The following is a 13,816-nucleotide window of genomic DNA, read 5'->3' as shown; positions in this document are numbered from 1 at the left end:
AAGATGCCTGCAGGCCTCCCATAACCCAGGCAGGCCCTGCACCCTCCCTCCATCTCTGCCACCCCCACCCACAAGTGGCCCAGTGACCACAGAGACAAAGTGGACGTTAATTCGTTTATTGGCCCTTCTCGGGGAAGGTGTGGGGTGGCGTGTGAGACTCCTTAGAGCATCCGGGGGCCCATTCCGTCCTGTGGGTCCTGTGGCGGCCTCAGCGGTACTTCTCCGTCAGGACGCCGGACACGAGGGACAGGAACTTGTCCCAGGCGGCGTGCGCGTCGGCCGTGAAGTCGGCGGGGAAGTGCGAGGCCAACGTGACCAGCAGGCAGTGGGACAGGAACTGGGGAGGGAGGGAGAGCGGTCAGTGCTGTCTGCCCGGACGAAGCTCCGCCTCGGGGACCTCGTCCCGCCCCCGGGACCCCGGCCCCAGAAGCAGCCCCGCCCCGAGGCCTCGCCCCGCCCCAAACCCCGCCCACAGAGACATCGCCCCGCCCCGGGACCCGCCCACAGAGACCTCCTCCCGCCCCCGGGACCCCGGGACCCCGACCCCGGGACCCCAGCCCCGAAAACGCGCCCCCGGGGCCCCGCGCGCACCTTGAAGTTGACCGGGTCCACGCGCAGCACGTAGGCGTGCAGCTCGCTCAGCTTGGACAGCGCGCTCGCCACGTTGTCGATGCTCTTGACCGCGTCGCCCACGGCGGCCACCACCTTGGAGCCGTGCGCGCGCAGCTGCGCGGAGCCCGAGTGCAGGTCGAAGTGCGGGAAGTAGGTCTTGGCCTGCGGGTAGCAGGAGAAGAGCCTGCGGGCGGGCGGGCGCCTTAGTGACCGCTCTGGGCGACGCTGGCGGTAGCCGCTGCTCAGTACGGCCGGCCACCTCACCCTGACCGCCAGTCTCCAGGTCATTGCTTCCTTCCCTGCCTCCCTCCTTCCACGTGATTGTGGGGACCCGGGTGCTGGGCCCCGAGAGACGCAAGTGACCCTCAGACCGCCCCCATCACCTCCTCCTCCTGCCTCTGACCACCGAGACACTCCTCACCGGCTCATGCTCACTGACCCTCCTCACTGACCATCTTCAGTGACCCCCTCACTGATCACCTCACTGACCCCTCCTCACTGACCCCTCCTCACTGACCCCTCCTCACTCACCCTCCTCACTCACTTTCCTCACTCACCCTCCTCACTCACCCTCCTCACTGACCTACACGGTCCCCTCCAGGCTCCATCCCAGCCCACCTGGTGCTCACCTCTCCAGGGTCTCGGTGCCAATGACGTCCGCCTGTGTGGAGATCTTGCTCCACATGGACACGACGATGGTCCTTTCAGCTCTGGTCAGAGACATGGTGGTGGTTGAGTGGGAGCTGGGCGCGCTGAGAACTGGCGTCCTGGTGCTCAGTCCCCAGGGTCCACTTATATACGTGGAGCCAGGGTGGGGGCCACTCTGTGGTCATCGTTGGGGGAGGGGAGGGAGTCGTGGGTGTGGCTCTCTTATCGGATCCAGTGACCACGGGCGGTTAGGGCCTGGTGGGCTTGGTGGGGTGAGGGGCTATCGCTCCGGCCACCCTTGCTGGGCCTGACCAGACTCCAGGGGAGATAGGGGCCCAGTCAGCCCAGGAGGTCATCCTGCGTTTGCAGCCCAGTGCTGCACTTGTCCATCTCAGAATCCCAGAATGGGAGAAGCCAGAGGAGTGCCCATACACTGTCCGGTTCCCGGCTGGCCCGTGCCCCTGCTGGCCCCATTACTGCTGGGCTGGGCTGTGGCTGGACCCACATGACACCTCCCCCCTGCCCAGTGCACACACTGGCTCTAGGACCCCCAGGTTTCCTCCAAGAAAACAATGCATGGTCTTGCCTGGTGGGAACTGAGGAGGGAGGTACTGACTGGTTTCTGAAAATCTGGGGAAGTGGCAAGTAAACAGAAGAGAATCCTTCTAATATCGTGTGATTTTAGGTTCTGCAGTGTCGCTCCCCAAGTCATAATTTAAACAAAGTGAGGCAGATATGCCTTTCAGTTTTATTTCAACCTACAATACAATTGATTTTTTTAGTATGCTGCTCTGTGAATTTTGACACATGTATAGATTTGTGTAACCTCAACCACAATCAGGACACACAGAGCTCTATCACCCCCAAAACTCCCACTGGCTGCCCTTTTGCAGTCTCATCTCCCTCTATCCCCTAAACTGACACTGCTGTACTTCTCTCTTTTTTAACAGTGTCCTGTAAATGGAAATATACAGCTTGTCAACATACAGCATGTAATCTTTCAGGACTGGCTTCCTTCTTAGCGTAATATTCTTGAGATACATGCTTGTTATTGCCTGTATCAATAGTTGGTTTCCTTTTACTGCAGGATAGTACTCCGCTGTAGTAATATTCATTCATTCTCCCATTCAAACATGTGGGTTTTTCCCAGTTTGGGGTTATTACAAGTAAAGCTGCTGTGAACATTCTTGTGTAGGTCTTTATGTAAACATGTATTTTTATTTCTCTGGGATAATACCATATCTAGGAGTAGGACTGTGCTAAGTGTGTGTTTAACTTGGTAGGAAACTGCTAATCCGTTTTCCACAGTGGCTTTACCATTTTGCATTCCACCCAGCAACGAAGAGAAGTCCTAGGTGCCATGTGTCTTTGTCAGTACTTCCACACGTTGGTTGTTCTGATGTTGTGGGGCCATACGGCACACTGGCTTCAGTCTGCATTTCCTTGACAGCCAGTGATGTGGAGCGTCTTCTCACACTCTTGTTTGCCGTCCAGGTTTTCTCTTCGCTGAAATATCTCTCCTGGTATTTTGACCATTTTAAAATGGGGTGGTTTGTCTTCTTACTGTTGAATTTTGAGAGTTTGTATGTATTCTGGATGCAATCATTTGTCAGATATGCACTTTGCAAATATTTCCTTCTAGTTTGTAGCTTGTCATTTCATCCTCTTCATAGTATCATTTGCAGAGCCAGAGTTTTATTTTTTGATGAAGTCTAATTTATCAAGTTTTTCTTTTAGGACTCATGTTTTTAGAGTCATGCCTGAGAATTGTTTGCCTAATCCCAAGTCACAAAGCCTTTATCTAAGTGTTTTCATCTAAGAAAGACTTTTTTCTAAGTGTTTCAGAGTTTATGTTTTACACTTAGGTCTGTGAACTATTTTGAGATCATTTTTGTTTGAGGTATGAAGCTTAGGTCCTGGGTTGTTTGTATTTTCTCTTTACCTATGAGTGTCCAATTTATCCAGTACCTTTGTTGAAAACACTATACTTTCTCTATTAAACTGCCTTCTCTAACTTATTTGTAAACGATTAATTGCACATATTTCTGCACATCTATTTCTTTACTCTTTCTTTTATTCCACTGACCTATGTGTCTATCCTTCACCAAAATCACACAGGCTTTATTACTATAGCTTTATGTCATGTCTTAAACTTAGTCTCCCAAGAATGAGAGAAAACATTTGCAAATCATATATTGGATCAGGGACTGATCCAAAATATAAAAAAATCTTGCAAGTCAAGAAGAGACAGCTAACTGAAAACTGGGCAGAGTAATAGCTATTCCTCTAAAGAAATCATAAAATGTGCAATAAACGTGTGAAAAGGTGCTCAGCATCATTACTCATTAGGGAAATGCAAATCAAAACCAAAAAAGATAGCGCATCATACTCATTAAGATGGCTGTAATCAAAACCCTCAGCCTGAACTCTAATCCTAACCTTACCTACAGCTTATAGAATGGCTCTCTTTAAAAGACAAAATGACAAGTGTTGGTAAGGAGATGGAGAAACTAGAATCGTTAGACTGCTGATGGGAATGTGAAATGGTGCAGCCGCTATGGAAGACAGCCTGGCAGTTCCTCAAAAGGTTAAACAGAGTTCCCATATGACTCAGCAGTTCCTTTCCATAGCACGCACCCAATAAAATACATCCATTTGAAAACTTGTACTGTGTTCATAGCACCACTATTCATAACAGCCAAAAAGTGCAAACGACCCAAATGTCCTTCAAGTGATGAATAGGTGAATCAAATATGGTATATAATCTAGACAGTGGAGTAGTAGCCAGTCGTAAAAAGGAAGAAAGTACTGATACCTGAATGAATCTTGAAAAAATTCCTATTGTATGATTCCGTTTACATAAATGTCAAGAACAGGCAAGTCCTTAGAGACAGATAGTAGATTAGGGAACTTGCCCAAGTGGTTAACTTGTCCAGTGGTTGAGAATGCTCCTGCCAATGCAAGGGACATGGGTTCAATCCCTGGCCTGGGAAGATTCCACACGCTGAGGGGCAACTAAGCCTGGGCACCACAACTCCTGAGCCTAACACTCCAGAGCCTGAGGGCTGGGACTACTGAAGCCCGGCTGTCTAGAGCCTGTGCTCCACAAGAAGCCACCACGCGAGAGATCCATGCACCCCAACTAGAGAGTAGCCCCTGCTTGCTGCAACTAGAGAAAGCCTGTGTGCCGCAGTGAAGACTTAGCACAGCCAGAAATAAACTGATAAAACTTAAAAAAGAGAGGAGTAGATTAGGCTGTCTGGAGCCAGGGTAGTTGGGGGTCTGTGACTGTTAATGGGGCTGGGGGTTCTTTCGAGGTAATGAAAAGTTTCTAAAATTGTGGTGATGGTCACATAACTCTCTGAATATACAAAACCCCACTGAATTGGACACTTGATTTTTTTTTTCTTTTTTTTTTGGTCTGCCCTGCATGGTATTTGGGATCTTAGTTCCTTGATCAGGTATCATACCTGTGCTTGCTGCAGTGGAAGTGCAGAGTCTGAACCACTGGGAAGTCCCAAGTTGCACACTTAAAATGGCAGGATGTGTGGTATGTATGTATGTATGTATGGTATGTGAATTTTATCTCAATGAAGGTGTTAAAAGATTGGGTGATGTCATTCCTCCATCATTATTCTTCTTTTCCAAAACGATTTTGGCGACTCTGGTTCCTTTGCCTTTCCATGTGAATCTTTGTTTGTTGTTCAGTTGCTCAGCTGTGTCTGATTCTTTGTGAAGCCGTGGACTGCAGCACACCAGCCTTCCATGTCCTTTGTTATCTTCTGGAGCTGACTCAAACTCATGTCATCGAGTCGGTGATGCCATCCAACCACCTCCTCCTCTGTCGTCCCCTTCTCCTCCTGACCTCAATCTTTCCCAGCATCAGGGTCTTTTCCAGTGAGTCGGCTGTTTACATCAAGTGGTGAAAGTAGTGGAGTTTCTGCTAGCATCAGTCCTTCCAGTGAATATTCAGGGTTGATTTCCTTTAGGATGGACTGGTTGGATCTCCTTGCAGTCCAAGGGACTCTCAAGAGTCTTCTCCAGCGCCACAGTCGAAAGCATGAATCCTTCACACTCAGTCTTCTTCGTGGTCCAACTCTCACATCCATACATGACCACTGGAAAAACCATAGCTTTGACCAGACGGACCTTTGTTGGCTAAGTGATGTCTCTGTTTTTGAATGTCAGAGTTAGTCAAAGAATTACTTGCACAAAAGCCTAGGAGTTTTTCAGAATGGAGGGAAACGTTCCCTGCATGGAGAGTTCTGATCACAGATATTTTGCTAAACTATTCTTAGAGAAAATTGTGAGGCTCAGACAAGCCCTCGGATTGGAAAACATGTGCACAAGAATAAACAAGCGCTGAGCACCTTCTGTGCTTGGAGTGTTACTGTGCTATGAGGCTTGGTTCTTTAACGCCTGAGACCGGGCTGATGAGACTGTGGAGGTCTGAGGGCAGGTGCTGCCTCCCGTGGAGCCTCTCTGGGGCTGAGCAGAGAGGGCGGGGATCTCCCGGGGCTGTCAGTGCCTGTCCGTGGCCTGGAGGCTGAGTCTGTCTTCCTGGAAGCCCCTTCCAGGTCTCCCCTTATGTTTCACAGCTGTGCCCTCTTCTCATGTGACAGGGTCTCCCTCTCCTAGGGTGTGCCCACCCTCTGCTGGCCTTGCACTCGTGGTCACCTCTCGTGGCCATGCTCTGCCTCTGGGCCCAGGTGTTCACAAGGTGTGTGACTTTGCCTTTCTGAGCTCACCCCAGAACTGACCATCCCAGCCCTCCCTGCTTACCCCTGGTTCAGGAGACTCCAGGCCGCTGCCCGCATCTAGGCCTGCAGTCAGGGTGCGCGAGTCTGATCCTGAGGCTTCAGCTCCCCAGAAAGAAGAGAAGGAAGGGAGACAGACAGGGACAGATGGACAGACTGGCAGAGAAAACAGACTGAGCCATGGAGACAGAGGGGGCTGAGGAACAGTGGAAGTTCAGGCAGAGGGAGGGAGTCTGGAGGTCCTGGGTGAGGGTGGAGCTGACCTGCTGGACAAGGTAGGGGAGGCACAGTGGGGCCTCAGTGAGCGATGTGTCCTGGACAAGGCCCCCAGCTACAGTGTCTGGGGTCTTGTCCAGGAGTCAGTGTGCGGGGTGAGGAGTGTGGACTCCCGGCCTCCCACAATGGAGCCGGTCCTCACTCCCCTCTTGGCAGCACCTCCCCCATCCTTGGCTTTCACAGGACAGAGAGTTACAGGAAGCCACTTTGATTCTGAAACTTCCAAGGTCTGCAAAGCATTGGTGTGGGCAGGCATCCTTTTTTTTTTTTTTTTTTTTACTTTTTTCATTGTAAAATACAGCACAAGAGTATGTTACAGCGTAATAAAATATTATGTCACATACTGAGCATCCCAGTCCTCCCCAAAGGTGACCCCAACCTACTTTCTTGCTTTACAGTGAGCTTTTACTACGCACTTATGTGTCCTTGGACTTCCCTGTGGCTCAGATGGTAAAGAATCTGCCTGCGATGCAGGAGACCTGAGTTCTATCCCTGGGTTGGGAAGATCCCCTGGAGAAGGAAATGGCTACCCACTGCAGTACTCTTTCCCGGAGAATTCCACGGACATAGGACCTTGGTGGGCTACAGTCCAGGGGGTCGCAAAGAGTCGGACACGACTGAGCAACTCACACTACTACTACTGTGTGTCCTTAGGCGCTTTAGTTGGTGTTGCCTGCCTTTGGCTTTCAGGTCCATGAAACAGTGTAGTGGGTCATCTCCTGTCACCCACATTTGTGACGTGCCCGAGGTGCTGTGGGCATCAGTTGTCATCGCCGTGTTGTGTTTCCCGGTAGGGACATATCACAAGTTGCCCAGGGTAACAGGGATGGACATTTGGGCTGTTTAGTTCTTGGCTGTTGTGAGTCCCCAGGATGGAGGCTGCTGGGTCCAGGGCATGGAGTTCTCGGCTTCCGCAGTTAATGGCAGATGTTTTCTGGAGCAGTTGTACCGCCTGGCACTCACCTAGTGATGTGTGAGTTCCTCTTGCTCCACACCCTTCTAAAAGCTTGTCACGTCGGTCTGGTTGGAGGCGGGGTCTCAGGGTTCACCTTTTCTGCTGGGTGTATGCTAGCTTCTCATGTGGTCTTAATTTGCACTTTCCTGACACTGCTGAGCTAGGTCCCTGTTCACAGAGCTGCTGTCCTCTGCATTGCATTTGCACTTCCTTTTTTTGTTAAGTTTCCAAGTCATGGCCATTTTTCTAGTGTGCTGCCAGTCTTATTGATTTATAGGAAATTTAAAGAGATTCTAGGTAGGGACTTCCCTGGTGGTCCCATGGTTAGGAACTCACCTGCCAATGCAGGGGCTATGGTATGATCCCTGGTCTGGGACGATCCCACATGCGGAGGCACAGCTGAACCTGAACGGCACAGTGTAACTACTGAGCCAGCACGCCCAGAGGACGTGCTTGGCAACAAGAGAAGCCACAGCGGTGAGAAGCCTGCGTGTTGCAACCAGAGAGTAGCCCCTGCTTGCCACAACGAGAGAAAGTCGGCGTGCAGCAACGGAGACCCAGCGCAGCCATAAATAAATAATTAATTTTTTAAAGTACTACTGCAGATGGTGATTGCAGCCATGAAATTAAAAGATACTTACTCCTTGGAAGAAAAGTTATGACCAACCTAGACAGCATATTCAAAAGCAGAGACATTACTTTGCCGACTAAGGTCCATCTAGTCAAGGCTATGGTTTTTCCAGTAGTCATGTACGGATGTGAGAGTTGGACTGTGAAGAAGGCTGAGCGCTGAAGAATTGATGCTTTTGAACTGTAGTGTTGGAGAAGACTCTTGAGAGTCCCTTGGACTGCAAGGAGATCCAACCAGTCCATTCTGAAGGAGATCAACCCTGGGATTTCTTTGGAAGGAATGATGCTGAAGCTGAAACTCCAGTACTTTGGCCACCTCATTCGAAGAGTTGACTCATTGGAAAAGAGTCTGATGCTCGGAGGAATTGGGGGCAGGAGGAGAAGGGGACGACAGAGGATGAGATGGCTGGATGGCATCACTGACTCGATGGACGCGAATCTGAGTGAACTCCGGGAGTTGGTGATGGACAGGGAGGTCTGGCGTGCTGCGATTCATGGGGTCGCAAAGAGTCGGACACGACTGAGCGACTGAACTGAACTGAACTGAACTGAACTGAATGGACAGGGAGGCCTGGCGTGTTGCATTCATGGGGTTGCAAAGAGTCAGGCATGACTGAGCTACTGAACTGTACTGAATACTTACAAAAGTATTCTGGATGTAAGTTCTTTGTCAGTTTCATATATTGTATCTCCCCCAGGTCTGTACTTTGCCTGCACGCTCTTACTGCTGTTTTTGGTTGAGCAGAAATTTATAATTTTAATGCAGTCAAATTAAGTGATGTTTAAAAATTCAGTTTAAAAATGTGCCTTTCTATAGGTAACAGCCAAAAGGTGGGAGCAACATGAATGTCCATCCATGGATGAATGGATCAACAAATGATGGTATTTCCATACAGTGAGATATTTACTAAACAAACATGAAAATGAAGCTGAGAAAGGTTTAGGGCAGGAGAAAAGGACAATAGAGGATAAGATGATTAGATGGCATCATCGACTCAGTTGGCATGAGTTTGAGCGAACTCTGGGAGATGAAGGACAGGACAGCCTGGCACGCTGCAGTCCATGGGGTCGCAAAGAGTCGGATGCAACCGACTGAAAACAATGTAAAGATGAAGCACTGATAGAACACGGATGAACCTTGAGAGTATTACGCAGAGTGAAGGAGTGAGACATGAAAAGCCATATACGGTGTCACTCCCCTTATATGAAGGGTCCAGAACAGGCAAACCCAGAGACAGAAAGTGGATGAGTGTGTGCCAGGGGCTGGGGGCGGGGATGGGGAGGATGGGATGATGCAAATATTCTGTAACTAGTGTGACCTTGGTTGCACTCATTATAAGTATATGAAATGCTGTGGAATTAACTTCACTTTCAAATGGTTAATTTTGTGTTGTGCAAATTTTCCCTCAATTTTTTAAGAAGTGGAATAAGCATTGTGCTGAAGGCCGAGGTGAAGTGAACCTTCTGCATTACTTTTCTAGGAACTTTGCCATTTGGTCCTTCGAGCTGGCCACAGTCCAGCTTGGATTGCTTTTGTGTGGAGTGAGGTGAGGTCTGTGGACCGGCTCTGACTGGTGTGAACTGCGTGTTCTCCAAGTCCTGGGCGTGGTGTGGGCTGGGTACTCTCATGTGAGGGGTGTTTGCCCCTCACAGCTCTGTGAGAGAAGTTTTATTTTTCAAGATGACATGTTTTAAGATAAGGAAACACAGGCTCGGGAAGGTTACACGTTCACAGTTTCCGTGGAGGCGGAGCCCCAGTGGGCAGAGGAGACAGGTTTGCTGCGTGCGAGGCCTTCTGTCTCTGGGCCTTGCTCTCCCACCTGAAACAAGAGGGGCTGGGCCTGTGCAGGGCCTCAGGGCCCTGAGACCTGCTGGCCTCTGGGCTGAATTTCAAGTGCCAGGCTTGTTCTAGCTTGTGTACTGGGGCTGAGCTCAGAGGGGCCGTGGTCTCAGCAGAAGATTGAGCCAGGGGTCTGCAAATGCTTCCTCCTCGCCTCCCCCGACCGAGAGCAACCCCTGGCTGACCCTGGGCAGGATGAGCTTCCTTGTTAGCCCTGGTTTCACTGTTTTAACCTTGAGCAGGTCCCCCACCTCACTCTCAGGACGGACGAGCTGCTGCTGTGTGACCTCAGCGCACAGCAGTGTGAGTTCAAGATTACTGTTGCTCTGTTGTAGGTGAAGGATTTTCCTGGGCAGATACCCTGCGGTGGGGACGGTGGAGATATCACATCGGTCTGAGATAGGGTTTGTGAGCCCCGCCTGGCGCTCAACCATCGATGGTGGCTCTATCGCGGCCAGACCGAGTGGCAGGACCGATAAGGCCTAGCCGTCCAAGGAGCCTCCTGGCCCTGCCCTGGGTTAGGATCCGGTGCTTTCACTGCTGTGGCTCAGGTTCAGTCCCTGGTCAGGAAACTGAGATCCCACAAGCTACAAGGCATGGCTTCCCCTCAGAAAAGACAAAGAAAATGAGGACTTGGAGATGTGGGATGCTGGCAGGGAGGCATCTGAGGGCACATCCTGCAGGGAGCAGAGGCCGAGCCTGGGCCCAACACTGCCCAGGAGGCTGCTAGTTCCCACTGCGCTTCCTGTCAGGGAACCAGAGTCCAAAGTGGGGCCACCTACCCTCAGTCTTTCTGCTGCCGGCAGCTGGCTGGCTGGCCCAGGGAGTGACCCCAACAGCCCAGGGAGGCAGACGGACATGGACACTGAGGTGCCACTGGGGAGGGTGCTGTGGAATTCAGACCCCCACTCCTTTCAGTCCAGCCTGAGAGAGTCCTGCATCTGAGCCTCGGGGAGGGATGTGTCCTGGTGAGCTCCCCTCACCATTCATGGATACCAGTGCTTGTTACAATGAAAAGTCATGAGCCACACAGCCAGAAAATACACAATGAATGCTCTGGGGAAGGTTCCTAGCATGAAGTGGTCCCTGAGAGGGTAATATAGGAATGGTGGTTTCTCCACTTTTGGGCCTTCCCCCAGCCCAAGCACAGCCAGTTCTGGGGTCATAGCCCCATCCCGTGGGGCAACAGCATGTCCAGGGAAGTCAGAGGAAAGAGACCTGAGCCAGAGTCCTGGCTTTCACGTCTGGGTGCCCGTAGATTCCCAACGTCTGGCAGGGAGGCCCCATCCATACAGCTCTCCCAGCCTCACCTCTTGCTCCTGTGTCCTTATTTCCATTCGGAGGACATTCATGGGAACTGGGGGAGAACTCAGAAACCTTTTGATGATACATAAAATCAGTATATTCTAGGGACTTCCCTGGTGGCCCAGTGGTTAAGAATCTGCCTTGCAATGCGGGGGACATGGGTTTGGTCCTGCTGTGGAGTAACTTAGCCTGTGTGCTGCACCTACAGAAGTCCAGGCACGGCAATGAAGATCCTGCATGCTGCAACTAAGACCGGACACAGTCAAATAAATAAATACAATATTTTAAAAAATCAATATATTCTAGACTGGAAAAAGGGCTTGCAGAATCTGTAACAGGTTAGCTGTGGTGGTGGTCTAGTCACTAAATCGTGTCTGACTCTTGCAACCCCCATGGACTATAGCCTGTCAGGGTCGTCTGTCCATGGGATTCTCCAGGCAAGAATATTGAAGTGGGTAGCCATTTCCTTCTCCAGAGGATCTTCCTGACCCAGGGATCGAACCTGGTTTCCTGCACTGCAGACAGATTATTTACCCACTGAGCTACGAGGGAAGACCCATTTGTGTTATTACCCTTATTCTACATAGAACATGAGGCCCTGTATGGAAGAAATGTCTCTTTCCTTATCCGTAATATCTATAGCATTTTTTAGGCCGTGGATATAAAAGTATTTCACCAAAGAAAGATCCCATAAACAAAGGATAAACAGGGGCTTCCCTAGTGGTCCAGTGGTTAAGAATCCATGCAATGGAGGGGACACCGGTTTGATCCCTGGTCCCAGATGATGCAGAGCAACTAAGCCTGTGTGCTGCACCGACTGCACCTGCACTCCGGGGTCCTTGAGCCACAACTACTGAGGCCCACGCGTCCTAGAGGCCGTGCTTCGCAACGAGAGAAGCCACCGCAATGAGAAGCCCACGAGCCGCAACTAGAGAAAAGCCCGCACGCGACAATAAAGACCCAACTGCAGCCAAAAATATAAATAAGAAAGGTTTTATTTTTTAAATTTATTTTTTAACAGGCATTTTAAATGTTTAATATTGGACTAATACAATAACAAAACTGACCTGTGAAATTTTGAACATTGTTGTTCTGGATACAAAAGGTCTCATTTAGTTTAAATAAGATCTGAAACACCTTTATGAAACTTATTTTGCTCAATGGGTATGATATTAAAGTTATATATATATGGAAGTGAAGTGAAAGCTACTCAGCTGCTCTTTTTGACCCCATGAACTGTAGCCCACCTGGCTCCTCTATCCATGACGATTTCCCAAGCAAGAATAGAATACTAGAGTGGGTTGCTGTTTCCTTCTCCAAGAAAGGTTTTAAAAAGGACAAACAACACAAAAGGAAACATGAAGGCACTTCTTAGGCTCTGGCAAATAATCAAGCAATACAGGTAATTCTGTTCCTCAGTAATACAAAAATGTAGCATGAGACATTATTTTCCTTTTTTGACATTTTTTTGGGGATAAAAAAAGTCAATGCTATGCAGTCCTGGGCAGGGCAATATGTTTGTGGGGAACATCTGAGACATTTCAGAGATATGTACCCATTACCCTGGGAGATTCAACCCATGAATATGTTCTGCAAAATACACATTTGTGTTACCCTCAGTGAAAGAGGTTACTTTGGCAATGAAAATGCCAAAGTTCCGTTCCTGGAACTTCCTTGGTAGTCCACTGGTTAGGAATCTGCCATGCAATGCAAGGGACTTGGGTTCAATTCCTGGTCAGGCAACTGAGATTCCACATGCCTTGGAGCAACAGAGCCTGCATGCAGCAACGGCTGAGCTCACCTGCCAGGACTGAAGAGAGTCCGTGTGCCACAAGGGGAGATCTTGCCTAATGCAGTGAAGGTTCTGCATGCAGCAACTAGGACCCAACACACACAACTAGATAAATAAAAGAAAATGCTCCTTCTTTAGCCCATTGATTGCTTTCCCATCCATCTGATGTGCCTGAAAAGATTTGAAAACAGTCGCAGGAGACTGTCCACCACAGTCACCTCCTGGGACCACAGGGTGGGGTGGGTGGAGTGCTTTTTTCACTTTTTAAAAGCAGCTGGTTTGTGAGATAGAATTCACATAGGATACATTCCAACCATTCAAAGTGTGCAGTTTAGTGGGTTTTAGTATGTTCAGAGAGTCATGCAGCTACAATTTAGAACATTTTCATCACCCCAAAGGAACCCCCATCCCCTCAGCTCCCACCGGTGGTGTCTAAAGATTCCGATTTCACCATCTGCTATTTTTTTCAAGTATAGCCATCCTAGTGGGTGTGATACGGCGTCTCTTTTTAGTTTTGATTTGTTGCTGTTCAGTCGCCCAGTTGTGTCCGACTCTGGGACCCCACGGACTGCAGCACGGCAGGCCTATCTGTCCCTCACCAGTTTTGATTTGCATTTCTCTAACTAGTGATGTTTGAGCATCTTTTCATGTTTCCAGGTTCGTTGTCTATATTCTTCAGAGAACTATCTATTCACGTCTTTTGCCCGCTTTTTAGGGGGTCACTTGTGTTTTTCCTGTTGAGTTGTGAGTGTTTTAAAAAATATATTCTGGATACAATTCCCTCATCAAATATATGACTTGCAAACATTTTCCCCCACTCCGTGGGTACTTTTAATAACTTTTACAACAAAGAAAGGCACATTTAGAGCCATCCCTCGAGCCAGAAGGCTAAGCCAGCCAGCTACCTATTCGCACTACCAGAAGCGGGCCGCGGCAGGCATGCGCGTAGGCCGAGCACCCAGAGCCGGCGCTGAGCCTGCGCACACGGCAGGGGCGCCTGC

At 49.6% G+C, this 13,816-nt stretch overlaps 1 protein-coding gene across 1 annotated transcript; it reads right to left on the bottom strand.

The window, feature by feature from the left end:
* Positions 1 to 100: 100 nt before the first annotated feature.
* Positions 101 to 1,375, bottom strand: LOC138428660 (hemoglobin subunit zeta). Its single transcript, XM_069569387.1, has 3 exons — positions 1,242 to 1,375; positions 592 to 796; positions 101 to 337 (listed from the first exon to the last, which is right to left on the bottom strand). The coding sequence occupies exons 1-3, from the start codon at positions 1,334 to 1,336 to the stop codon at positions 209 to 211; spliced, it is 429 nt and encodes a 142-aa protein (XP_069425488.1). The 5' UTR covers positions 1,337 to 1,375; the 3' UTR covers positions 101 to 208.
* Positions 1,376 to 13,816: the final 12,441 nt, after the last annotated feature.

The sequence above is a fragment of the Ovis canadensis genome, chromosome 24, assembly GCF_042477335.2.
Source record: "Ovis canadensis isolate MfBH-ARS-UI-01 breed Bighorn chromosome 24, ARS-UI_OviCan_v2, whole genome shotgun sequence".
NCBI classification, from domain to species: Eukaryota; Metazoa; Chordata; class Mammalia; order Artiodactyla; family Bovidae; genus Ovis; species Ovis canadensis.
The sequence above is the reverse complement of the archived record's forward strand: the minus strand, read 5'-3'. Positions and strand labels throughout refer to the sequence as shown.

Coding starts and splice junctions, on each gene's coding strand:
- LOC138428660 (XM_069569387.1), bottom strand. CDS start 1,336: ATGTCTCTGACCAGAGCTGAAAGGACCATCGTCGTGTCCATGTGGAGC. Junction 797..1,241: donor GGCACCGAGACCCTGGAGAG/GTGAGCACCAGG, acceptor GCCCGCCCGCAG/GCTCTTCTCCTGCTACCCGC. Junction 338..591: donor TGGACCCGGTCAACTTCAAG/GTGCGCGCGGGG, acceptor CTCCCTCCCCAG/TTCCTGTCCCACTGCCTGCT.